The 26,242-nt window shown below is 42.2% G+C and overlaps 3 protein-coding genes across 4 annotated transcripts in view; 1 reads left to right on the forward strand and 2 right to left on the reverse strand.

Annotated features, from left to right (window-relative positions):
* The first annotated feature begins 2,975 nt into the window (after positions 1–2,975).
* lamtor3 (late endosomal/lysosomal adaptor, MAPK and MTOR activator 3) lies at positions 2,976–5,797 on the forward strand. Its single transcript, XM_056392800.1, has 7 exons — positions 2,976–3,094; positions 3,342–3,384; positions 3,803–3,837; positions 3,949–4,007; positions 4,137–4,270; positions 4,643–4,706; positions 5,436–5,797. The coding sequence occupies exons 2-7, from the start codon at positions 3,376–3,378 to the stop codon at positions 5,507–5,509; spliced, it is 375 nt and encodes a 124-aa protein (XP_056248775.1). The 5' UTR covers positions 2,976–3,094; positions 3,342–3,375; the 3' UTR covers positions 5,510–5,797.
* Positions 5,798–7,050: 1,253 nt separating this feature from the next.
* Positions 7,051–18,638, reverse strand: dapp1 (dual adaptor of phosphotyrosine and 3-phosphoinositides). Its single transcript, XM_056392799.1, has 9 exons — positions 18,169–18,638; positions 15,923–16,045; positions 14,848–14,981; positions 13,399–13,529; positions 12,399–12,446; positions 12,219–12,281; positions 12,046–12,131; positions 9,092–9,179; positions 7,051–7,838 (listed from the first exon to the last, which is right to left on the reverse strand). The coding sequence occupies exons 1-9, from the start codon at positions 18,390–18,392 to the stop codon at positions 7,815–7,817; spliced, it is 921 nt and encodes a 306-aa protein (XP_056248774.1). The 5' UTR covers positions 18,393–18,638; the 3' UTR covers positions 7,051–7,814.
* A 161-nt stretch (positions 18,639–18,799) lies between these two features.
* atp10d (ATPase phospholipid transporting 10D) overlaps positions 18,800–26,242 on the reverse strand; it is a 33,964-nt gene continuing 26,521 nt past the window's right edge. For both annotated transcript variants that reach the window (XM_056392797.1, XM_056392798.1), the window contains 6 exons: positions 25,989–26,114; positions 24,838–25,038; positions 23,800–23,880; positions 23,549–23,653; positions 23,266–23,453; positions 18,800–21,406 (listed from right to left, as the gene is read on the reverse strand). In XM_056392797.1, coding sequence (XP_056248772.1) covers positions 21,208–21,406; positions 23,266–23,453; positions 23,549–23,653; positions 23,800–23,880; positions 24,838–25,038; positions 25,989–26,114 — 900 coding nt within the window. In that variant the 3' untranslated portion in view covers positions 18,800–21,207. The remainder of the gene's footprint in view (positions 21,407–23,265; positions 23,454–23,548; positions 23,654–23,799; positions 23,881–24,837; positions 25,039–25,988; positions 26,115–26,242) is intronic.

Genomic DNA, 26,242 nt, shown 5'->3' on the forward strand with positions numbered 1-26,242 from the left:
ATCCAGCCTGTTTTTCAGCAGTCTCACAGTGCAACAAACAAACCTGTTGGAGACAGACTTTAAAACACAGAACACAGAACTTTCAGATAACATTCACAGAGTCCAGTTAAAATGTCTCAAAACAACTAGACCTATGTTCTAAAAGTTGTTGAGTTGTGTTCTTACATTAGTATTTCCATCAATTCTCAAACCAGAGAAATCTGTGATTTTAATCATGGTAATGGTATGTGTCATTTGGTCACCTGTCAATGACATTATATCCTCTATGATCATGTGTCAGTGTGTTTGTCTGACAGAAGCTCAACATTGACTTTTATCTAGTGTTAAGCCACATACACTTTTGACACCTTGGTGGTTTTCAGCTCTATATTTTAACCAGATGAAGGATTTTAGTCGTCGGACGTCTGGATCTGAAGTTATCAGAGAAACAAGCTGAGGAAAAGTTAAACAGCTCAGCTCCCAGCTGCTGGAGACGTCCTGTCCTGTGTCACTTAAGAGCGTCGCTGAATCTCTGGTTTTTAAAGTGAAACTGCTTGATTCAGTGTTTCCACTGGTTTTAATCCCCTGGTGTGTTTGTTATGGAGAGGAGGAAACCTCTGTGGATAATTCAGCTGCTGGTAAAAACCTGCTGAACGTCTGCTTCATAAGTTATCAGAGAAACAACCAGAACAAAGGTTAGCATCAATCTTAGCTCCAACTCTTCCCTGAGTCTCTGTCCTCCGTACCACTGACACTGAAGGAATCCAAACCAGGAAGAGCTTACGGTAATGATGGTGAAGACAACAACTCCCATGATCCATCTTTTGTTAATGTTCTGATTGAGAAACCCCTAGAGGCAGAAGTTACAGATTGTATGTTTAAGTGCTCAATAGCCAACTACCTGAACCGTTAGTTATTTTGGTTTTACTGTTACTGCTCCTCATGAGTTGTTGGACAGACACATCAGGGAGTACTGGGATATGGTGAAATGGTGGCACATTTTCAATGTGTGCATAAAAAATACACAAAAAATCTTTATTCATCAAAATATTTTCAGACAGAATAAATAACATGCAGACGAATATCCACCATTAGTGTTAAATATAGTGTCATAATAAACTGTAATTATGAAATCAAACCATATAGAGCATATATAAAAATAAATACCAAACTTTTCCACCAAAAGACCTTTAACCCATCTGACTACTTCACCTGAACAGACACACAGCAGTGAAATAGTGTCAAACATTCTCCCTTTAAACTGACACCTTCCAATATAGTTTCAGTATGTAGGCTGAATCTGAATATGAAGTTACATTTTCTGTCAAAAATAAACCACAAATGAATTTATAATGAAAAGAAATCCAACATTCGAGCAGCTTGCTGATGGCCATTGTACAAGGCAAACTCTATGTAGACAGATAGAGCTGGCGGGAGCAGCGACACAGCACACACAGTCGGTGTGCGTGGTAGCTGCGCACAGTGTTGGTCGTGAATTTTTTCCAGACTCTATCAATGAAGCACCAAAAGAAGAGTGCCGGACATCATCATGGCAGTAAGGAGACTTACTGAAATCTGTCCACTCGTGCCTAAACCCTGAAAGAGTTGTCCTGTCTTTTTTTTAGTGAGAGAATAAATCTTAGCCCGACTGAAATCTCCAGTGAACCAGATGAGGAAATGAGGGAGGAAAGTGATGTTGCAATCACATTTGTCAGGCCTCACAGTGAACAACCGATCGTGTCATAGTATGAAATTATTTTTCGTGTCAGTTCAATTTTCCCAACATAAAGATAATTTTTACTCTGACGTAATATTCAAGTACAGTTAATGTTCACATTAATTTTAAAACTTTTTCCACACCATGAAAGTTACCTTATCTGCTGTCCCTCTGTTACCACAGAAACAGATATGCTCCATCTCTCCTCTCTAAGAGGAAGTACTGCTTCTCCAATAAAAGATTTAAAGCTTCAAATTGAGACCTTGGCCTTGGAGAAAAACAACATGCAGAATATTTTACTGCAACATGAACTAAACTCAGTGAAGAAAAGAGGTTGGGGACAGCAACATGTTTCACAACAGACCAACAGAACAGTAAACTGAGAAAAAATAAATATTACTTTTGGCATTGTGGATTTGGACATTGGACTGTTGTAAATTGTAAATTAGTAAAACTAAAACTAAAACTAAAGAATTTAAAACTGAGAGCAGTGCCGTGCTAGGAAACATGGAAGTGCTTGTATTTACTCTGGCAGAGCTTTATACAGATATTATGCACAATGGCCGTGCTTGTGGACAGGTCAGGGGAAAACTTATTGGCCATTTAGTGGCAAGTGAAGGTTGACATACCCTCTTAACAATAACTTTCCTGACACAACACACCACAATTCAGCAATTCTAAATACACCCAGAGTGTTAATTATATTATGAAAACTGAGTTTTTCCCTGGGGCGAAAGGGAACCCAGTACAGTGCAAGTGCTTCAGTGAATGTTATAGTCCTGACAATATCTTGCTTATTTAATGTAATGTCTGCTGTTTGTAGATGATGATGATTTTCTCTGAGCTATATCATTTTAATATTTACTGGAATGAAACCATGTCAGAAGTTTAGAGGGGTAAATGACTTGTTATATTAATCATAGTGTAAAATCTTCATCAAGTAACTGAAGCTGTCAAACAAATGTAGTGTAGTAGAAAGTACAATATTTCCCTCTCCTGTAGGAGTGGAAATATAAAGTAGAATAAAATGGAAATTATTTTAGCCACCTGACAAAAAATGTCCCCAACAAAAATAAAACCAAACCAAGGCACTGGTATCAAATATGTATGACTAATGAATAAAACACACTAGAGAAAAATCTCTTCCTAAGGAAAACAAACTATTGGACCACAGTCCTGTGCCATCCAACCGTAGCCTCCAGCACCTGATTACTACATAGAACGGTTCTCTCTAACCGTACTGAGCATGCGCGTGACGCGATGCGCCAACGCTGCGCAGCACGGACTTCCCTGAACACTTCTTCAGGAGCCGGAAACAAAACAAGTTGTCATGTGATTTCTGCTTTTGTCTGGTATGTAGCTGTAGGTGGAGAAGTCAAGTAAAAGGATTCAGAGAAGGTAAGTAAAGCTGCTCTTGTTTAATTCTTAAATTTAGAAATGTCACATTAATGTAGCTCGCGAGTTTAACTCAAACTGTCAGTGGTTTAATTAGAAGGAAGTAGCTGAATCTCGCCACTTTTCTTGCTAAGTAGCTAACCTGTTAGCATGCTCTAATCCATTTTAGGGAACCCACGGTTATATTAACAGACAGTTTGAGTCACTCTGTCAATGATGAAATTTAATGAAGCTTGTTTTGTCCCTGCAGCTGCAGAGAGTCTGGGTGACAAACACTGGCCGCCATGGCTGATGTGAGTACGGCCTTAGTTCCTCCTGTTAGCCTGTTAGCCTCTGCTCTTCATTCACATCACGTTTTTTAATTTTTACAACAAAACCAAACGCATATATGCATATATATATATTACATATATGTAGTGCCTAAACATTTCAACAATATACAGCTTGAGTACAAAAGTGATTTTATGTAAGCTAGCTTGGATTTTATGTGTGGCACTAACTTCACCAGACTCTGTGTCTAAGTGTTTCATAAGTGACTATGAGCAAGATGGCGTTAGACTGACAGATCTTTTTAATGAGGTTTGGACTAAAGAACACTCCACCAAACTGTAGCTTACTGGAGGTGTCCCTTCGGTGTCTTCGTCAGTCAGGTGGTCGCTGTAGAAGCTAATCTACCTCAGTCATTTTTACCTGATATATTTTTCTTTGTAGGACTTGAAGAGATACCTGTACAAACAGTTGCAAAGGTGAGTATGGCTGAATTTACATTTAATGTTAAAGCTGTGTCACATGTCACAATGAAATAATGTGAATGTTTAGTGCTTCAGCAGTGAAATCTGCTGTCTCCTCTCCCTCAGTGTTGATGGTCTTCATGCTATAGTAGTGACAGACAGGGACGGTGTCCCGGTGATCAAAGGTGAGAAAGCATCTCTGAATCATAATAAACCCTTAAGTCCTGCCTTTTGTAGTTTATATTTACAGTAAAATTTTCTGAGCCTTTCACTCCCAGGCAGTTGTTGTTAATGTTGCTGTTGTGTCACTGCAGTTGCCAATGACAACGCCCCGGTCCACGCTCTGAGACCTGGCTTCTTGTCCACGTTTGCTTTGGCCACAGATCAGGGGAGCAAGCTGGGCCTCTCCAAGAACAAGAGCATCATCTGCTACTACAACACCTACCAGGTCAGACACCTGCTCCACAGTAATGATTCCATGCATCATAGATTTAAATGATGGACCTTTCAGGTCAGTGTCAACCACCTCAAACATGATGTATTATGACTGATGGCACGTTTATTTAGAACTAAAACATACTAAACAGCTTGTTCATTATTCTGATGTCCTGTAAACTTATTAAAGCTGGATCATAGACTGAACCCCTCAAATCAGCTGTGAACATGTTCTTAGACTCACATTCAGCTGTAGGATGCTGTCAGCTGGTCACTGACCGACCTCTGCTTGTAATATTTGTAGAAAATCTTACAGTGATCCCCTTTACTATGAGTGCGCCTGGTTTTGGTCCTCACCTGTTTGCTGTGTCTCTGTGTTGAACAGATTGTGCAGTTCAATCGGTTACCACTGGTCATCAGCTTCATCGCCAGTAGCAACGCCAACACAGGTAAAATCTCTTCAGTCACCATTGTCCACTGTAACAGTTAGGGATGCCCGATGGATCGGTCGCCAATCATTAATGGTCATTTTTGATAAAAAATATTTGATAGGTAGATCGGCATTAATGCTTCTAGTCACTGATCACCGATCACCTGTGGTTAATACTCTGCTGTCTGTGGCTGAGAGAAGCACTGTGTGCTGTGGCGTGTAGTCCCGCCTCCCACCTTGTTCACTGTGCTGGCTCGCGACAGGACACCAAAACAAAACAACATGTCGGCCGTGTGGAACTTTTATAAAGTGTGTGAGACTGATATAACGTACGCCATCTGCAATGTCTGCCAAAGATGATTGGGATTGCACAGTATCTCACTCATAGGTGATGGGTATCAGTATCGGCGGCAAAAAAACGTCATTGCATTGCGTCAAACATTAAAGCACAAAGAGCAGTTCACTTGCTGTCGATTTCAACCCTTTAATATTGCTAAAATATTCTTGTAGGGACACGTCCTGACAGTAGAGGTCTAAAGAGGCAACAGTGTTCATTGCTCACTGAGTGTAAATTTGCCCCCTGTAGCCAAGTTCTGAGGTGTCTGTGTGCAGAACGGATGTGTTGTGCTGGTGATGTCATCAGAGGTCAGGGGTCATCACAGTTCACCCTATATTGATGCTGAGCTGTTTCCACAAGTTCATGTGTTGTTGAGTGGTGCAGTGACAGCAGTATACTGTGTGTCTGCAGGGATCATCATGAGTCTGGAGAAGGAGCTGGCTCCACTAATAGAGGAGCTGAGGCAGGTGGTGGAGGTGACATAAGCTCCAACAGACCAGGCTGTCCCCCCCTCTGGACCACATCTGGATCACATCCTGCTCACTGTCTCTCCATCTCTAATGGTGCATTCAAGTCCTGTGGGAAATCCTGTCAGTTCAACATGATGATTGGAAGTATTCACATCTTCAGACCTGTTTACATCATGGTTGAACTTTACTCTGTTGACTTAACTTCCTGCTGTTTTCTATAGACTTCAGGTACTCTCCATCATTTCTCATCTTCACTGCTAAGACTGAGCTCGTCTGAATAAATGTTTAATTTCAGCACCTAAACTGGTCTCCCTTTGTTTTTCATTGTTTTGATTTAAAATACATATTGTTTGTTTTGTGGTCTTCAGGTAAAGGTCGGTTTCTCCACACAGCTCATTTCTTTGTTTGAGGTTTGTCTGCAGCTGTTCTCAATGTGACACTGATCCTGTGTTATAGGTTAAAGCTACATGTGGTTTTATGAGGCTTTTATGAATTCAACTCCTGCTGCCACTTGGAGCTGTTAAAAATAAAGAATAATGACTGACTAATTTCAAGCCAAACACATTAGACACCTCAGCCTGAGGCCAACTCAGGTCTATGTTGCCATGGTATCAACCAGTGATGCCTGCACTGACCCAACAACAAAAGAACAGGAAAATGTGGCTCATGCATGTGGTTTGCTAACATTCTTCTGGAGAGAGCAGCCAATTTTCCGAATCAGAATTTTCTTTTTATTGTTTCACTCTTCAAGTAAAACGTACTTGTAACTCTTCCAGTAGACAAACATTTTTCTGCTGGGGTAAATGGAGTTCAGCAGTTGGATGCCGTTCCTTGTTCTGCCATTCTTTGTATGTTGAAAAAAGTCTTAATTTACCCAGAATTCATTGTACCACTGTCCAGTTTAAGTTTAACTGAACTAATCTGCTTTGTGCTACAGATGACGTCAATGAGAAGTCTGACTATTTTATCTAAGACACTGTCAAGGTTTATCTTTGTGAAACCGGCTCCTGTTCTCAGACTCCTGGACCTCACTGTGTATCCTTCGTCTTCAGTCCTCAGCACCACACTCTCCTGTAGGGTTGACACAGTGACATCATGGAACCATAGAGCTGAGCTTCATCTCATCTAACGCTGACTGTTACAGTATTTAAAAAAAATCCACTCTCTCCTGCCACAGGAGTGAAACAAATGCTGTAGTTATTAAAAGATCAAACTGAACAACAACTATAGTGTCTGATATCTTCTTCCTCTGAGCCATAAGCGCTCCATCGTTGTCTGGGAGACATGTTTCTTCATCACCATGAACACACCCACACCGTCCTGCTGCAGGAAACGCACTACAGCACCAGATATGAATTAATCTGTGACTGAAAATAGTCCCCAACAACTGCACTGTTTCCTCCTGTTTAAGTGGTGTTTGCAGTCAGCTGTTACAGGAAATTACTGAGGCTTCTTTAAAATAAACTACATGTGAATGAGCTGTGTTTAAGACTTGGCTCTTCAGTAAGGGCCTTGGAGACAGGGTCAGGAAGTCAGGGAGTACTACAAACACAGTGTCAGTTTAAGTGTTATATATTTAATCCAGTCCTTTAAATAACTTGACTGTAAAACTTCATGTTAAATATAAAAGGAACAAACATTCTCTGGGAAATATGGAGCTGCTGACAGGAGACTCTACCAAAAACATCAACTTCAACTCACAGCAGACATCAACAGTGTCAGAAATCAGTCATAATTCAGTCAAACATGAATGATACACATCATTTTATACTTTCCATAGGTCTGTTCAGAAACCAGAGAAAACAGAAGCTCCCCGTACGTCCAGAAGGTGTTAAAGTTCTCTTCAGTTCCACAGTGATCATCCAGTGGTACACAGCAAACAGGAAGTTATAATTCACTAAACTTCAATATGGCTCACGTCGTTTCCCACAGCTTAGCTCACTTCATCCAACATGTTTCCTGTTCATACAGGTGAAGACTTTAACTCTTAATGTAACACTTTCCAGAATAGCTGCTGGTCACCTGCAGGATACTGGACGTAAACACACCTGACAGCAGCTGAGTCATGTGACATCTGACAGCTGTTTGTGAGAGAAGGGTTGTGCCCTAAGGTCTGTGTATCTGATGTGGTTGAACTCAGAGCAGATTAACAGAGTGAAGCTGAGCTGCAGGCTCATCATCCTCATGCTGGAGAACCATCATAAAGCGAACTGGAGTCCCGTCTCTGGTCAGTACACTCAGGAGAATGTGTCAAGTTTACTCTTCACCGATCATCCAGGTGACGCGGCGTCCTTCACGCAGGCGGCCCCGTCTGTCCATCTCATCGACCTTTTCGTATCTGTGACTGGAGACAAACGGAGAGTCACTGCTACTGAAGGGAACTCAGTGAAATCAAGTCAGGTCAAACTTCCTGCTCCCTTCAAATCCCTTCTTTGAGTTGAATAAATGTTGCTCTGAGATTTCCTCAGCGTCTTGCGTTGCTTCACTACACACCAGGTCAGCCGCTATATTGGACTTCCAGCTATCAGGTGTTGTATCATACCAGAAACCAAGAAGTGGAGACAATCACAGTATTTCAACTTATTCAAGAGACAATTATGAACACAAACAGACTGACAGTAAGAAGAACGAGTGTCATCAACCAAACTGCAGCAGGGAGTCTCGCCAAACCCCTGCTAACATTTTAATTGTGTTTCAGTTGTGTTGTTAAGCGTCCAAACTCCAAACGTCTCTTGCCAGAGTTTGATTGATATAAAATACAGACATTCTGGTCATGACGCCTGGTGACCATAACCCAACGTCTGTTCCTGCGGGTCCCCGGCCAAAAAGAAAAATAATTCATTTTCACTGTAATTCCATCCATAAGTAACACAGTGACAGAACATCTGACTGTTTCAGTCACTTTCTGCAATAAAACACCTAAAAGCAAAAAAGATGGATGTCTGTGGTGTAATTAGCGTCAGTTCAGGGTCCTATATGTGACAAAGTTTGAGAACCACTGCACTAAGCATTACACTGTCAGTTAGCCAATGTTGACTTAAAAAAAAAGAAGAAGAACAAGAAAAAGAACAGTTATAGAGATGTAAAAATGACAAGAATATGATGTGTATGGTGTGAGTGTGTAATATGTGTGTGTGCGTGTTTCAATGTTTATATTAGAGGTAATCATATGTATCTGTGTTTTGTCGTCCTGGGTAGAATGATGTAACGAGAACGGGACAGAACGTGTGTGTATGTATAAATAAGCAAGAGTTAAACTGGTTGTATCAAAGTCACATCCTGTGTTTGAACCAGCTGAGGATGGTGGTGGAAGAAACATGGTGTTTCCAGTAATAAGGAAGTGGGTTAATATTACACAAGTCTATGACATACCTTGTTTAAAGTAAACCCCTCCTTCAGACACAGATGGATTCACTGTTACTGAGTCATGACTTTCCCTCAACCTGCCTCGTCTTCTACTGAACTCGTTTCCCAGAATGCTTTTCAGCAGTCCCCATGACAGTTAGGACCTTGCACATTATCAGCAGTTGTTGATACTGTGTTACAGAGTGGAGACCCTCAGACCCTCGGAGCTACTGATGACAAAAACAAACTCACCAGTTTCCACCTCAGGATCTTGATCCACTCGTCTGCCTCCACCCCCGTCTTTGTGCAGAGATAAAACGTCCTCTCCGGAAACACCAGGCTGTGGACACACAGATATGGAGTCAGCGGAGGGACAGGAAGGAAGTCACAGTGTGTCATACATGAACATCATGTGTGTTTAGTCGAGAACGAGGACACAGGACCAAACATTTTCTTTGTCGTTTTCCGTTAGACGCTGAAGAGGACCCTGCTCCTGTCTGCTGGTTCTACCTGTTGGTCTCTGTGTGACAACACAATACAGCTGCACTGCACAGCAACTACCTCCGGAACAACATGTGTTTCAGCAGTTCCAGATCTGACCTTTAAGATCAGTGAGTCAGAGGGTGATCGTACAGTTTCATCTGTGAATTCCCAGAAACCTCAGCACAGTTTCATGTCATGATGGTGTGCTTCAGCTAAACTGTGTTTCTCAGGTTTACACACACAGAGGCTCACTGTTGTTAGATTCTGTCCCAGGTTCTGTCATCACGTCTTCATACCGCTCACTCAGAGATCCTCCTCGGCCGACCCGCTCTGGCCTCTGTGGTGCTGTTGTACAGTGAGCAGCAGCAGGACCGTTGGCGGTTTGTCTGAGTCCAAACAGCTTTATGGTAATGAGCTATGATGCAACCAATCAAAACGTAGAAGTGCTCCGCTCTAGACCAGAGAACACAATTGTGTAAATATTTGTTCGCATCAAACGTTATGATAGGTTTCCCCGTCCTTTACGACATGTGCCTGGGACTTAAGATAAGAATAAAAAAACGAGACCTGGACAAACCGGTCTGATGCTGTGAGTGATCCAGGTGAGCTGGTGAAGTGTAGCCTGTAATATATTTGGTGAAAATAGGAGAAGATTGCATGCTAACTAGCGCCATAGCATGCAGAACAGATTGAATCAGTCGGTAATGTTAACGTTGCTAACTTATAACCTGCCTGTGGTGAGTTGGTACAAAGATACCAGTTAACTGTCTGTTTGCTTTGTTTTAAACCAAGTTTGTAAGACCAAGACCTCTAACTTCAACAGAGCAGCCAGCATGACTTTTTTCGCTCTCTCTCTCCTTTTTCTCTCTCTCTCTCTCTCTCTTTATATATATATATATATATATATCGACACCCTCTTAAAATAATGGCCTAAGTCATTTTTTCAGGTTTTTCAGGAAACACAAAAAACTCAACAAAAGAGTCACACTTTTGGCATAGGCCATTATACAACCGGGGGTAGAATTGCATGTTCCCCTCAACTGAGGATTCAGGCGATTTTACCAGAGGTGGCCAGCATCATGAGGGGGTGATTTAGGCAAAAAAAACATTTTTGTCAAAACATGACTTAGGCCATTATTTTAGGAAGGTGACGATATATATATGTGTGTGTGTGTGTGTGTGTGTGTGTGTGTGTGTGTGTGTGTGTGTGTGTGTATGCAGCTGAATCTTTGATATCTCCATGATGATAAAACAACAACAACAAAAATATACTTTCACACCTCAAAAAATTGTATATAAGGAACTACATATTACCCATGAGTCTCAGGGGCTATAGATTTAGATGGATATAGAAAAAAGGTCCATCAGAGACATAAAATCAGGTTCTAATTGAAAAAATGCAGAGCGCACAAAGCTTAACCTTTGACCTCAGCCTTCGTCCATGACACTGACAACAGGAGAGAACAGACATGATATAGCAGGACTCAGTTCCTGAGAATTATCAGACTCCTGCTGGATGAAAGAAGAGAAAGAGGAAGAGGAGGAGGAGGAGGAGGAGGAGGGGTATATAAATCAAACCCAACACTTCCTTGTCTGGCTGGATGACTGACTGATCAGTATTAGATGTTGTATAAAGGTGAGGTGTGGGAGCTCATGGGCACTTCTCCTTCCCGTCGCCTGTTTCCTTCTCTTATTTACCTCCCCACACTTCCTCTTTTACAAACTAACTCAAATGTCTGATTTTGCTGCCATGAGGAAGTAGAGCTCAGAAAACACACAGACTGCAGAGCTGCGGCTGCTCTCATGTATACTCTCTCTTCATGTTTTACTGTTTGTGCTTGTGCCAATATTACATCCACATTATCTCTTTATTATATCATCTACACATGTTTCAGTCCTTTGTGTGTTTGTTTAAATCCTGTACTTTCACCAGTAAAATCCACATCAGACTGACCCCTGCATTATTACATCATCCCGTGGCTAATATTGGTAAATCTGTCCACACCTGCTTCTCCAAGCAACCACCACCACCTCCAGCTCGTCAGTGTGGGTGTGTCAACCCTCACTAGCTCGTGAGTACGTAACTTGTTAGCAAACACCAGCTGTGTCTCAACTCAGGGGCCACATCCTTCAGAGGCTGCATCTGAAGACTGACAGCGGTTTCTCCAACATTTCACATGACTTTGTACCAAACAGCAGTTTAGTTTAGTTTAGTTTAGTTAAGCTAAGTTTAGTTTAGTTCATCTTTGTGTAGTTTAGTTAAGTTCAGTGCAGTGCAGTGCAGTGCAGTGTAGTGTAGTGTAGTGTAGTTTAGTTTAGTTTAAGTTAAGTGTAGTGTAGTGTAGTGTAGTTTAGTGTAGTTTAGTTTTAGTTTTAGTTTAGTTCAGTGTAGTGTAGTGTAGTTTAGTTTAGTTTAGTTTAGTTAAGTTAAGTTTTAGTTTAGTTTTAGTTTAGTTTAGTTTAGTTTAGTTTAGTTTAGTTTAGTTTAGTTTAGTTTAGTTTAGTTTAGTTTAGTTTAGTTTAGTTCAGTTCAGTTCAGTTCAGTTCAGTTCAGTTTAGTTTAGTTTAGTTTAGTTTAGTTCAGTTCAGTTCAGTGTAGTTTAGTTAAGTCTAGTCTCCGCATATTTTGAATGCTGGAACAGTCATGTGTAGTTGGTTTTAACTTCCACATTTCTTTATGTTAGGTCCTCCACAGCTCTGATCAGTGACTGACCATCACTCACCAGAAGCAGTTGACTCTGTCCTGAGAGTAGTCGAACTGGACTGCAGAGCAGGCTCTCAGATCCAGGGTCCGGATGGGCTCCTCAGTCTGCAACACAGACACACAGCAGCTGACAGACTGTATTCTGTAGTGACAGGAAGCAGCTGACACTTAAACAGCAGATTCAGCTCTCACCGTATTGTCTTTGAAGTACTTGAGCTCATATCTGTTGAGTGTGAACCACCTCTGTTTCCAGTTCTGGACAAAGGTTAAGAAGAAGAGTTAAACATCAGTCCGGAGTCCTGCTCCGCTACGGTCACACAACATTTCACCCGCAGTCACAACAACTGACATCAGGTTTCCTGTTGCTCTCACCTTCACGAACGCTCCTTGTTTCACCAGGTAGCCCTCCTTAGTGCCCAGCTGGAAACACATCAGCGTTAATACAAACATCACTCTACTGCTGAGTCCAGCGTTCACTTTTAAAGATAATTCTGGTTTATTACAACGTGGATCTGGGCCAAAAATCATCTTACTCAAGGTCCACTTACTAGCTTTTTTTCTACCACATCTCACAGTTCATCAGTGAATGAAGCTGTTGGTCCTTTCAGTCCAGTCATCCCATCACAATAACAGGTGGCAGTGTTTGTTAACCTCTGCTGTCAGATGTGAACGTCCTCCTTGATCTTCCTCCGCTCACAGCTGACTCATGGTCGACGACCTTTGACCTCCTCCCAGTTGATGCTGTCAGCGGTTTTGGTCTGGTCTTTTCCAGGATTATTGTTGATCCACTGATGTGGTGTTCTCAACAGCTGTCACGTGTGATGTTATGATGATGTCATACACCACCACAGTCTTCCTCTCAGGGGAAGACGGAGAGAAAGCAGAGATCTTAGGGTGTTACGTACTTTTGACTCACTCTCATCATCACGTTTCTGGTGCTCCCTGTTGAGTTAGCAACGACGTCCAGGTCTTAAGTCAGGGTGGGATTCTCATATGAACTCCAGTGTGTTCCCCTGACACGGAGCAACCCTTTCCTCCATCCTCCTCCTCACTGGTGAAATGCGTAGTTAGACGACAACTGAGCAATAACTCCACTCACTGGTCAGGACTGAGAGATGTGGTTGAAAACTGAGCTTCAGCTTGTGGTGCCCCAACAGCTTCATGGTTAAGTGATACAGCTAGAAGTGATGCCAAAAGTATATATATATACATATATATATATATATCATACTTATGTTGTAATAATTCAGAATTATCTTTTAAGCTGAATGTGACTGCTCACATGGGTTGTTTTGGTCACATGACATCACTGAGGTATTGTGGTATTTCTTGATGTCACCTGCTCTCAGGTGTGTGCAGTGGGTTGTCATACCGATGGTGCGTTCGCCACGAGATCGTTCTCTGTGCGTCCTGTCTGTATGGCTGTGTGAACTCGCACTGACTCGTAGATGGACGGCTCCTCCACACGCCACGGGTACGGACACTTCAGCACAATCAGGGTTCCTGGGGGGGGGGGGGACACATTAAAACACCCAACAACTATACAGATATGTGAGGAGTTTCTCTTGGTGCATTGGAAAAAAAATACAGGGTGTGTTGCCACTTGTCACCTCCAGTAATCATGTATAATTGAAACATCTCAAGACTTTAATTTACTTCCCCAAATGTCCTAGTTTGACTGAAACACGGCTTTTCCCTCAGATCCCAAATGATGACAGCACTATAAAGGGATACAATTTGGGGAAACCTGGGAAAACTACCTGGATTAAATCTGAGGTTACAAGTCTCGACCTTATCTCGGATTCAGATCTAAACTTCAAGTCCCACGGGTGACTAAAAAAATCGTTTTTCCGCCTTAGGGACAGCTAAACTACAGCCATTTATAAACCAAAAAGATGCTGAAAGATTGATTCATGCTTTTATTTCAAGCCAACATCATTACTGTAATGCTCTTTTTACTCAGCTCATTCAAAACTCTACAGCTCTCCTGTGAACCAGAACCAAGAGGAGAGAGCACATCAGTCCAGTTTTAGCTGCTCTGCACTGGCTTCCTGTTACATTTAGATACAAAAGCCTTAATGAACAAGGACCAACCTACAGTTCTAACTCCCTGATTAACTATAGACCTCTAAGAAAACTGAGATCATCTACTGCTGCTTTATTGAAGGATCCCAGGAACAGCTGTAGGAAAATTGGAGGTGCAACCTTTGTCAGTTATAATAATACAAATTAAACAAAAACTATTTATTATCATTATTACTATTATTTTAGTGGTGACAGAAGAAGTAAAGGAGGATCATTCAAGGTTCATATTCAACACTTGATTCAAAATCAAAAATCAAACTTGGTTCCTTGTACAGAATTATTTCTGTCTCTTTCATCTACGGAACTGTTGTGTAGTCAACCTTCATGTCCTTGACTATAGACATATTATCATGGGTTGGCCCTCTCTACAGTCAAGAAGAAACAGCCAACTCACGTTATTCATTTATAAAGCTTTACTGTTGAAGCTTCAAACTACCTCATATGTCTTCTCTCGTTTAAATCTAGTATCCACAGTACACGGTGCAGTAACTACTTAACCTTCAATAGCCCTCATGTTTGCACTAATACTGGAAGAACTGGTTTCAGGTTCTATGCATCATTTAAATGGAATGAAATACAAACTGCCCTCAGAGTAGAGTCTTACATTTCCCTGTGAGATTTTAAAGCTTTATTATCCAGTGTATTTCATGACTCTTATAATTGTTTTGCCAAAAGAGCAACACATTGTTTTATTGCATGAGCTGGTAACATGTAAAAATCCTGAATGTCTACGTACCTGTGTCACTGCCCAGCAGAGGCTGGTTAGCAAAGTGGTTGACAAAGTCATGGAGGGTCCTAAACTCATTAAACCCAAACACGTAGCCGTGGTCTTTGCGTGTCACATGAAAATGCTTCACTGAATCCTTGGCCCTGACAAACAAACAACATTTAATCTGGTCAAAGATGTATTCTTACAAAAATATCAGTCTGCACAGTGGGACATTTCCACTAGACTTTAAATAAAGATGGACGTAGCCTCTGTGACATCACCCACGGGTTTCTGAAGAGCAGTTTTGAAGCTCAGACTGAGCTGCTCCACCGTTGCCATCTTGGCAGTATCTGACTCCGCCCCTAACTCCCAGCTAATCCAGATATGGACAAAGAGGAGGGGCGTATGTGGAGCTGAGACTTCGGTGCATACCTTTTTGTGGCAATCATACGCTCACCCACCTGTCACTCAAAGAGGCCACGCCCTCAATTAAGCATAACTTTAAGTCTTAATAAAATGTAAACAGGTGAGTTAAATAAACAGTTGTCATGAAGGAAGAAATTAGCTGTAGAGACCAAAACTGTTTTTGTACCAGGCTGTAAGCATGTTCATTTCTGTAAAGTTGGACATTTTAACATGGGAGTCTATGGGGATTGACTCACTGTTGGAGTCAGACTCTAGTGGTCATTAGAGGAACTGCAGTTTTTGTCACTTTACTTGATGCTTGGGGCAGAACAGGGGAGTTCTATTCTTAGCTGACATTGGGATATCTAATAACGAAAATAGATCTAAATATGATTCATTTTTTATTCAACAAAAGAAGCCAAAGGTTGTATTAAATGTTTTCTAAATGTTTTCTAGCAGCAGCCATGCGCAAACTTTTCTAAATAAAATCATCTGTAACTGTCAACATGGTTATCTGGACGATCAAAGATTAAATAAAGAAGTTCATGAATCAGACATTCATTGTCAACCTTTGGTACCATTTTTCAATACTTGGTGCAACATAAACATTTTGGTCTGTACTCATGAAGTACTGTATCACCTTATCAGTCAAACTAACCACCACCATGGTGCACTTCCTCCACGTGAAGTGACTGACCTGACAGACAGAGCGAAGCAGCCTGGTCCCTCGTTACTGTTTCTCAGCAGATAACTTCCATCTTTGCCGTTGGATAAGAGAAGGGCCTCTGCAGCGTGGCGGGACAGGTCATAATGGTACCACCTTCAACACAGGAAATAAATATAACCTGTAATATTGTGGTGAGCTGAGAGGGAGTCCCAATCTGTTCAAGAGATTCACCAGCATGATCCAACAGTCTGGAAGTCAAACGCTTTGTCTCTAAAGTCTGAGAAGATGTGTTTTCTTGGACATGATATCTCCATAACGCCTTGGGGGAACTTCTTCAAATTTGACTTAAATATTCACTGAGACTCAAGTATGAAATGATTAGAATTCTATGGTCAAAGGTCAGTGTGATCTCACAAAATGCTTTTTTAGCCATAACTAAAGCCTTCACTCAGCAATAATATATATCTAATATTTCATATGACTCTGGGTAAACAGGGGCATAATCTGAAACTAGTCTGAGTGGTGGTAATTCTAGTTTTAAACAGCATTTAAAAGCAGCAACAAGTAGGACTGGTCAATGGGGTGAAATCAATATTACAGTATTAGTAAGGATATGTTTCTACATGTGTGCACAGATCTGATCCGGTGGACTGGGATCAGCTCAGACTCAAGACCATCTGAAGGGTGATGTGGAGGTCCCTGTCACACCATCACAGCCAGACCACCGACCTACACCAGGCTGGACAAAATAATTCAGCAAAACAATAAAGGGATATGATCATATCGTCACCTCCTGCAATCCTATTGATTTATTTCCTCTGCCTAACATGCAGCAGCTGGGTGATATGTGCAGGGAGGTTACAGAAGAATACAACCAGGGGTCTTCAGAGGATGGAGGGATGAGTTTTCCGTCAAACAAACCTCAGACTTTGAGACAGATGCAAAACAGGAAGCTGATGTGAAAGTTCAGTATTTGCATTAACAGTTACTGAGGATGTGAAAAAAATTCAAGAAACAACAACAAGATATACAAAGGAGAAGTCGCTTAAATGAGCCAAATATTAAAAAAAAAAAACATGTTTTAAATGCAGCTGCAGATTCTTCATTTGACACTGAAAACTGTCCTCAACACGGAGAACAATGATGGAGGTTGTATTGGTACCAGGTGAGATCAACACATCTACTAGCTCTCATCGCTCCTGTGCCCAAGACGTTCCACTTTTAATACAAATTCTAACAACTGGCTGATGATATATGCTCCGGCCGTAAATACTAATCTTGGCAGCCTTCAGATATCTTGCTGCAGTGTGGAATAACTTACAGAACAGACTGAAAATCAGACATAAACTTCATTAAAAGTCTGACTGACCTGGGATGTAACTGTTATCTCTTTTCTAACTTGCAGTTAGGAGTGTTTAAGTCGTCAACTTATTGTCTACCTGGTTGGGAATCTTAACTTATATTTAATATGTAATTTAAATGTACACTCTGATCACTGCTTATATAACCACATGTGCATTTGTTCATATGAACACGCATCTGAATGTATATTTAAAATCACTGACAATGTGATTTAATTTTCTGCTATTAATCATTTCTTTTTGTTATTTATTTCATTTGTCTGTACTCGGGTCTCACTTTTAAATGAGATCTTGATCCCAGTGTGACTTCTTTAAATAAAATGAATAAATACAAATAAATAAACTGAATGTAAGCTTCGGATTCTACTGTTAAGGGACAGATAAGGGAAGTTAAAGTGTGTCAGACTCCCGGGTTAAAGTCTCGGTGCTGTTTGAAACACACTTTAAAATCCGTTTGTGAAAACACAGAAGAAATCTCTCATTAGCAGGTCTAGGTGGTGGTTTCTGAAACGGCTCTTTCCTTGACTGTTTTCTGAATCATAAACTGGAGAATTGTAGTTTAACTCTTCCCTTAATGTCGATTCAGGTGTCGCTAATAAAGACAGCACTCAGTGTCTTACTTCATCAGATGTTAGAACTGTATGAACCAGTTTTACAGAGTTTCTGAGGAACTGTTTGTTACTGGAACACGACAAAAAAAATCATTTAATACAGTTTCATCCTAATTTCCTTTAGTTACATTATATTTGACTACGGACAGTAAATCACGAGTCCAACCTGTCAACAAGACCCGAGCAGCAGTAAATGACAAGTCTCTGGTGACAGCGAGTTCTACAGTTAGATATTCTGCTGCAGTAAGCCTTCACCTTTCTCTTAGAGCAGGTGAACCTGACGTCACAGTGTTACCGGTCTTACCCCAGAGTCTCCAGCTCGTCCCGCGTGTCCTCAGCAGACTCAGACCTGTAGAAGCTCATGTCTGCAGCCCAGTCTCCGTGCTCGTGTCCTGGTCTGGTCTGAGACTCGCAGCAGCAGCAGCAGCTACGCAGAAGTGAAAGTGGACTGACACGCCCAGGGAGGAAATACGCTCCGCTGAGACGTTTTTGGTCTGTTTCCCCTTTTTTTTTTTTTTTTTTTAACATTCTCGGCGATTAACATACGTGAGGTACAGGTGCACTCACCTGGAACGTGGTTTTGTAAACATTGTTTCCTAACATGGTCACATGATGTTCAGCCAATCATCTTTTTTTTTTTTAAAAAGTAGGGTTTTCCTGTAACTCTCATCTGGTCATGTGGTTTAATATTCTAACATTTCAAACACAACAAGACGACTTCATTACACATCTCAAGTAAAGACATGAATCTGGCCAGCATGACTGTCAGATGCTACTTCCACATCTGGAACAATTCTGGCGCATAAACAGACAATCTTACAGCTCCTCGGCCAATAACAGCTGGAATCTGTCCAGATGTGGAAGCATATGAACCGGACACAGGCGTACGTTGAGCCAGAAGCTTCCTTTTTGCTGATTACAGATTACACAAGGGCTGAACAAAAAGGGTTTTATTTCATTATTGCAAAGTCAAACACAAACGTCTGTAGATACAGAGGTTTATATTCATACATCCAACAAATCAACTGAATCATTATAAAAATCCTCATCAGTGACTCGTCATCACGGCTTCTGTAGGAAGAACCTGGAGGTCCTGCATCAAAGTTAAGGCTTGGTTTTGTCCCAATGATCACAGGGACTCAGAGACAGAGGCAGTAAGGTCATTTCTGTCAACTGGCTGCACTGCATCAGTAGTCCTGTTTCAGTCTGGTTAACAAACCTAATAACATGTTTTCATTCAGTCTCCACTCATTTTACATGACATGAACAATGACGAAACAGACCGATAACAACAGCACCTCCATCACTGAACGACTGTGTCACATGACGACAGCCTGTAAACATGAGGTGTATTGATGGAGGTGAAACTCACACGGCCCTTCAGGAAGTAACCACTGGATCTCGGGTGCAAGTGTTTCCACCCCGTCACGTGTTAACATCCGTTTCAACTGCAGAATAAATAACGATGCGGATTTCAGTCTCATTTGGTTCAATCAGGGGTTAAAATATTAATAACACAAACACAATGAACGTTACAAACTCTGATGTGACTGTCAGGTCAAATATAAACACAACATCAGCAGATGAACACACTGATCCAGAATCAGCTCAGTGTAAGACTCACAGTATAAATTTTGTCTCAATTCAGGGGCTGCATCCTTCGCAGGCTGCAATTGAAGATCAATTGTGTCACAGTGGTGCGACTACACTGTCCCATTTCAAACGCTCCTTCAAATGTGTCCTTCTTTTCCTGGACCCAACCTATCCCAAGATTCATTGCAGGCCGCTAATTAAAAGCAAACAACACCAACAGAGAGCTCTCTGATTACACTTTTAAATGTAAGTATTGGGGTATTGGGTTCAACTGTTAAAACCGAGAGCCTTAAAGGGACAGTTCGGGTTTATTTGACGTGGGGTTGTGTGAGGTAGTCGTGTATAGTCAGTGTGTTACCTGCAGTAGATTCACATCAGCACACTGCCGGTGACGAGAGGCGGCAGGGAACACAGCACACTAGCAGAGTGATGTGTTGCTGTGCACAGGCTGAGCAGAAAAAAATGTGTTTCAGACACTTTTAAAAACCGCCCACTGAAACAATCCAATGCAGTGAAGGTGCAGTTGCAGGTCAGCTGAGGGAACCAGAGAGTTTGTGCTGTAGGTGCGCTCGTTCGTATGAATATGGATAGTCCAGTGGTTGAAAAAAAATGTAGTACCACAGGGAAGTAGTGTTTTGACAGGAAGATAAACCCCCTGAAAATATTCTTTTCTACGTTTACACAGATCTTGGATTGTTTCAGTGGGTGTTTTAAGTGTCTAAAACATTTTTTTCTGCTGGCCCTACCCACAGCAACACATCACTCAGTGCGCTGATCTGAATCTGCAGGTAACACGCTGACTATGCACGACTACCTCACACCACCCCTACGTCATACAACCCGAACTGTCCCTTTAACACCTCAAGTTTTTGTGAAAAAAAAAAAAAAGTTACATGTTGTCAAGTAATGTTGCTAGGTGACAGGAGCCACGGTTTTGGATGCGACAGCAAGGGGCGGGAACAGCTGGTGATGTCATGGTCTACGAAGGTGTGGCCCCTTTGTAGACCACGTCCTCTGACGGATGCGGCCCCTGAATCTGAACACAGCCGACTACTGTGACCGACCCTCAGCTTCAGAGAGAGAGGTTGAGCTGTCAGCCGGTCACTGTGTTTGTTCATCAGCAGGCAGGTTACAGAGATAACAGTGGCAAAACACCTGGATCACACACACAGCAGTGGTACCTGTCTGCCTCCTCCACACAGACACTCTACACCTGGTTTGTGTCTCTGTCCATGATAACTGAGCAACTCCACCCACTGAAGAAGGCCACAGGTGGTGGTTGAAAGCTAAGACGTAACAGCAGATTTGGTTTCTTTCAGCTGCGGTGTGACTGTAACATGAATCCAGCAGGCGTCCTGTAACATGGTGGCTCACGGCGTTCAGCAGAACTGATGCATCCGGTAGAACCAGTCCAGTTAAAAACACGGTTCTCTTCATGGAACATCACCGTGAGTTCTTGAGGCTGCTGACCTGTAGCAGACTGAGCCAGAGTCTGTCCACACAGAGGAGTAGTGCAACACAGAGGGAACATATGTACAGAGACTTTTATTGCACCATGGAATATTCCTCTGTCTGTGACGTGCTCGGAAATCCAGTCTTCTCTGGACTGTCAGGTCAAGATCATACTGGTGTGAGTCTGCCTGCTCTCATGACTCTCCACGTGTGTGTGTGTGTGTGTGTGTGTGTGTGTGTGTGTGTGTGTGTGTGTGTGTGTGTGTGTGTGTGTGTGTGTGTGTGTGCGTGTGCGTGGTCAGGACACCACTGAAGCCGTGCTGGGCTCCAGGCCCGGGTTGTCTGCACACACTGGCAGCCTGTTGTTGACTCTGGAGTGCTTCAGGTTCCAGCGCTTCATCCTCCTGTGGTAGTCCTCTGAATCCGCATCGTCCCTCTGAGCTGATCTCAGAGCAGCGGAGCGGTAGAGGGTGTTGTACACAGCTCGACACAACATCCTGCAGGAGACGTGGACACACAGGACAGAGGAGAGCGTCACAATCCACAGAGAAGACATGTCAGAGATACAGAGTTCATTCCTGAACTGATTCACATGGTGTTCTGATGCAGTTTTATTTACATGTATTCAGACACTGTGAGTTTAGCTCAGGCTCCTCCATTTCTCTGGATCATCTCTGAGAGGTTTCTACAGCTTGACTGAAGTGCACCTGTGGTAGATTCAGCTGATTGGACATGATGTGGACAGACACACCTCTGTGTTTTCACCTGCCCTCACTGCCTCGTCTTTGGGTTGATGTACACTTCTTTTTTATCAGAATATTATAAACATATTTGCAACTGCCGGTCAAAATATAGATTCAGTGATTCATTATTGTTCCTCCAGGAAACCTGCTGGTGCAGTGATTTTTTTTACCCTGATTTCTGTCTGCACACTTTGGCTGCAGAGAGATTTTCTTTTTATTCTTGGTAACAGACACGGAGGATCAATATAAATGGCAAAAAAAAAAAGGCAGGACTGGGTGGACAGAAAAACGAGGGGCCCTCATCCCTCTTCGGGTAATTGTAATGAATAATAACAGTGTCCCACCCCCTTCACTCTGAGCTTGAAGCCTGTAGATTTAGAGTTCCAGCTTCAGGTGCACTAGGACTAAAAAACCTCCTTTATCCCCTGTGCAACAACCCTGCTGAATCAGCACATGTAAACTGTCTTTTTACAGTGTTGTGTGTTTTATTGTGTTGTGTGTTTTATTGTTTTGTGTATATTGTTGCATTTTGTTTTTTACCTGTTTTTAATCTGAACCCCTGGCTGCAGATCAAGTTTCCAACTTGGGATAATAAAATGTCTGAATCTGAATATTCATTACATAGTTTGTCCACCAGAGGACAGTGACACTTTATCCTGTCTGTATATGTTATGTTGATGTAAACACGACTATTGACTGACAGTTCGATCTGATTTTTATAACTGATTTATTATTATTATTATTAATACTAATAATACTAATAATAATAATAATAATTATTATTATTAATACTACTAATAATAATAATTATAATAATAATTCAGCCTTAAACAGACTGTATCATGACACCTGAGTTCACTTGTCATTTTCACCTCATTAACCTGAGTGTAACACCCTGGACAGAGAGATGAATCACGTTAACATGTCGGGTGTGTTCACCACAGTCTGATGAACAGCAGAGCAGACACTTGTTAATATCTCCTGGTCACATGATCAGTCTGTATACAGGCCTGTGCTACTGGAGCTTCTGCAGAGAAATATTCTAAAGGAGAAAACAATATTAAGTGTATTTTAGCGTGTTTGTGTCCTTGGTTGTGTTGTGAGTCTGTGCAGCTCATGTGTTGTGAGAGTGATGAAGATGTTTTCTGGAGTTGTGTGTGTTTTGTCTGTTTGCATGTGTTTGCAGTGCGTTGAGCTCTCAGGGGCCACCGGAGTCTGTGCTCTCTGAGGATCCTCCAGGTTTTTCACATTGTGTGTTTAATTCCTTGGGATGTTTGATGCTCCTACAGTGTCCAGGCGTTGGCCTGTATCTCCTGTGTGTCAGCAGCTGGCTCTGCTCTGAGTATATGACTGCTACCAGCTGATGAGGACCAGCCTCATGCAGAGGGATGTTCAGGTACTGGAGGCTGCAGAGGACACACGAGCTGTGTAGAGACAGCAGCTGGTGTCGGCTGCATGAAGCTGATGTTTTGGAAACAGACCTGATGAGTTGTGACAAATTCTTCACACTAGGCTGCACTGATGTGTGTGTGTGTGTGTGTGGGAGGGAGGGTTAATATGTGTGTGTGTGTGTGTATGGTTGTATGTGTATGTGAGGGTGCGTGTCTGTGTACCTGGGTAACAGAGCTGTCACCGTGGTGATAGCACATATAATGTAGAAGAGAGGCTGTGACATCTGGAGTGTCTCCACCCCCACAGGGTTGGTGGGGGGGCTGCAGGTCACACAGGACACACTGAAGAGCAGCACGAAGCCAAAATAGGAACCAGCACTGAGGACCAGGATCAGGACGTGAATCCAGGTCTGCAAGACAACGCAGAGGGTCACACTGTGGTCCACACACATACACACTGCAGGACACACAGTCAAAGAGGTGGTAGTGCAGGTGTGTGTCTGACCAGAGTGTGACTCTCCAGGACTTGGTGCAGCAGGATGACGAGCAGAGCTGAGGCGTTGATGGGAGAACCGAAGGCCAGCTCCCCGACCTCTGAACCTGCAAGAGCCTGAGACCACAACAGTGTTAGTACGTCGCGAGTGTGTGACGACACACACCCAGAGATCAGCCGTCAGGCCGTCAGAGCACACGTCTCTACAGGCAAGCCGCATCAGCTGATCGGCACCATGGAATAAAAACTGAATGATCACTTACAAAGTACGGGACAAAGAAGCAGACGAGACTCTGGTAAAATGCATCCAGGACGTTGATCCAGAACATGCGGGGAACATAGACCTGCAGAGACACAGCAGACATGTGTGAGTGTCCACAGGCGGGACTGCAGCAGGACCTCACAACCACTGAGTCAGTTGGAGTCCCTCAGAGCTAACGCAGCCTCAGGAGGATGATGGATACATTACATGTGTTAAAACTACCAAAAAATCCCAAAGTGTTATTTATTTACATTTAATCAGATAGAGGCAGAGAAACAGCTCTTCGTGGTTTTCATTTCTCTCTCTCTCTTGTTCACTCTCCTTTCACTTCCTGTTAGAGCCAGAAGTTCTATTAACAACCATGAATAGCAGCAGCTGACAAACTGAACCACGTGACAAACATGTTTTGGTGTATGTATCAGTTATATGCAGGGGACGCTGAGCTGACACCATGGCAGGACAAAATTTAATATTAATTTAATACTACTAACAACAACAACGCTACTACTCCTACTACTAAAATAATTATTACTTCTAATAATAATAATAATAATAATAAATTATGAATGTGAAGACAAGCCAAATACTGTCTTGACATTGTCAAAGACATAAACTATCAGCGATCATCTGATTAGCCTAACTCAACCTAGAGTAACAGTCCTGTGATTAATCCTAAATCCTTCTTTATTAGCTCAGTTGATATTACAGTCAAGTCATACTCATTAATAAGGATAAATCAAGCCTTAGCATATATTTCTATATTATCATACTGTAGTATATGTCAATGCAAACACTATTTTAGTATCTTAAGACAAAAAAACTTGACTTGATTGTGTAACATGACCCATCACCAATGTGTTGCTGCCCCCTAGTGGTGAGACATACTAACACCCAAACAAATAATGCCCTGTGGTCAGAAGTGCTGTGGGAAGTGTTTTACTGTTGTTGTTACTGTGCTGAAAAACAGCTGGGATTGCTAGGTTTTTGTGTTAGCTCTCGTTGTGTGTCTTTGTGTGTGTCTTTGTGTGTGTGCGGTGACCTTGGAGGCCTGTGCAGCCTGGTAGAGCTCAGGCAGCCTCATCAGAGAGTCCGCAGGGATGTCCTGGTCCAGAACGCCGTAGATGAGAGGAGGGACGGAGGTGAAGATCAGGTTGAAGAGGATGAGGACCCAGGAGTTGGTCATGACGCTCCCAGAGAAACCACAGAAGAACTGATACCAGAACAGCAGGTTCACATACATCTGCACACAGAGACAGACAGGGATCAGGACTCTCCAACATCTGGATGGGGTTCGAATCTCAGCTGGATTGTGCAGTGCTTGTGTCAGTCAGCAGACGTGTTAGTGGGAGAAATCATGTGACTCCAACACTGACCTCGCAGATGTGGACAAAAGATACTGTAATTATGACAAATGACTAATCTTTAAATCAGTGCAGACCACTTCCTGCTTTAACTACAACACAAGCCAGTTTAAATGCATTCACTGGCTGGGTGTTTAATCAAACATTTGATTTACATTTTAACCTTTATTTCATTATTGTTGTGCCTTTGCTCCAAGTATTGAGTCTGAAAATTCACTTCCTTTCCTTCCTTTCCTTCCTCATTTTAAAAGTTGTTTTGTGTGAAATCCATTTTTTTTTACGTTTTTTTTTAGTTTTTTTGAGAAGAAAGAAAAAATAGAAAAAAAAGAAAGAAAAACGTTCACTTGGTTCTCCAGGATCATTTTTGTAAGTTTTTTTTTTGTGAAAAAAAATACAAAAATGTTTTTTAAGAAACAAACAAATATGTTTTTGTTTTTTTTTGTCTTTTTTTTGGAGAAGAAAGTAAAAAATTCACTTGCTTCTCTCTGTTTGTTTTCACAGATGAAAAATGATCCTGGCAAAAAATATTTAATTGGCCTTTCAGCGCTTCTGTAGCGGCATCACGCCGCCACAATGATAGGGCGCCGAATGCGAGAGCCAAAACCAAGGCCTTATGGGTAGCTGTGGTTCAGGGGAAAGAGCGAGTCGTCCCCTGATCTGAAGGTTGGTGGTTCGATTCCCGGCGTGTGTGAGTGTGAGTGAGTGTGTGTGTGTGTATGTGTGTCAGAGATGAGCTGCATGAATGCGTGTGAATGTTCTGTATGATATGAATGCAGTCATTTACCATCACCAGATTCTGTAATGTAAGTAGCGCTGGTCAGTGACTCACCACGTTCTTGTAGATGAAGTAGAGGACCATGTTGGCCAGACGAGAGCAGCACCAGCGACCGTGGACCAGCAGCAGCTTGCTCAGGTGTTTAAACCTGGACACGGCGAAGTCACTGGACATCACAGCCTGACGAGCGACACACACACACACACACACACACACACACACACACACACACACACACACACACACACACACACACACGATACCGCAGTGTTCAGGAGGAGGGTACAGACAGGTGTGTTGCCGGCAGT

Source organism: Seriola aureovittata, chromosome 13 (genome assembly GCF_021018895.1).
Source record: "Seriola aureovittata isolate HTS-2021-v1 ecotype China chromosome 13, ASM2101889v1, whole genome shotgun sequence".
Lineage (NCBI taxonomy): Eukaryota > Metazoa > Chordata > Actinopteri > Carangiformes > Carangidae > Seriola > Seriola aureovittata.

Excerpts from the sequence above, each read along its gene's own strand:
- dapp1 (XM_056392799.1), bottom strand. The coding sequence starts at position 18,392 with ATGTTAAAAAAAAAAAAAAAAAAAGGGGAAACAGACCAAAAACGTCTC. Across the intron at positions 12,282-12,398 it reads AACAAGGAGCGTTCGTGAAG|AACTGGAAACAGAGGTGGTT; the intron begins GTGAGAGCAACA and ends ACCTTTGTCCAG. Across the intron at positions 9,180-12,045 it reads GACAGAGTCAACTGCTTCTG|CCTGGTGTTTCCGGAGAGGA; the intron begins GTGAGTGATGGT and ends GTGTGTCCACAG.
- lamtor3 (XM_056392800.1), top strand. Across the intron at positions 3,838-3,948 it reads CTGTACAAACAGTTGCAAAG|TGTTGATGGTCTTCATGCTA; the intron begins GTGAGTATGGCT and ends CCTCTCCCTCAG. Across the intron at positions 4,271-4,642 it reads GCTACTACAACACCTACCAG|ATTGTGCAGTTCAATCGGTT; the intron begins GTCAGACACCTG and ends TGTGTTGAACAG.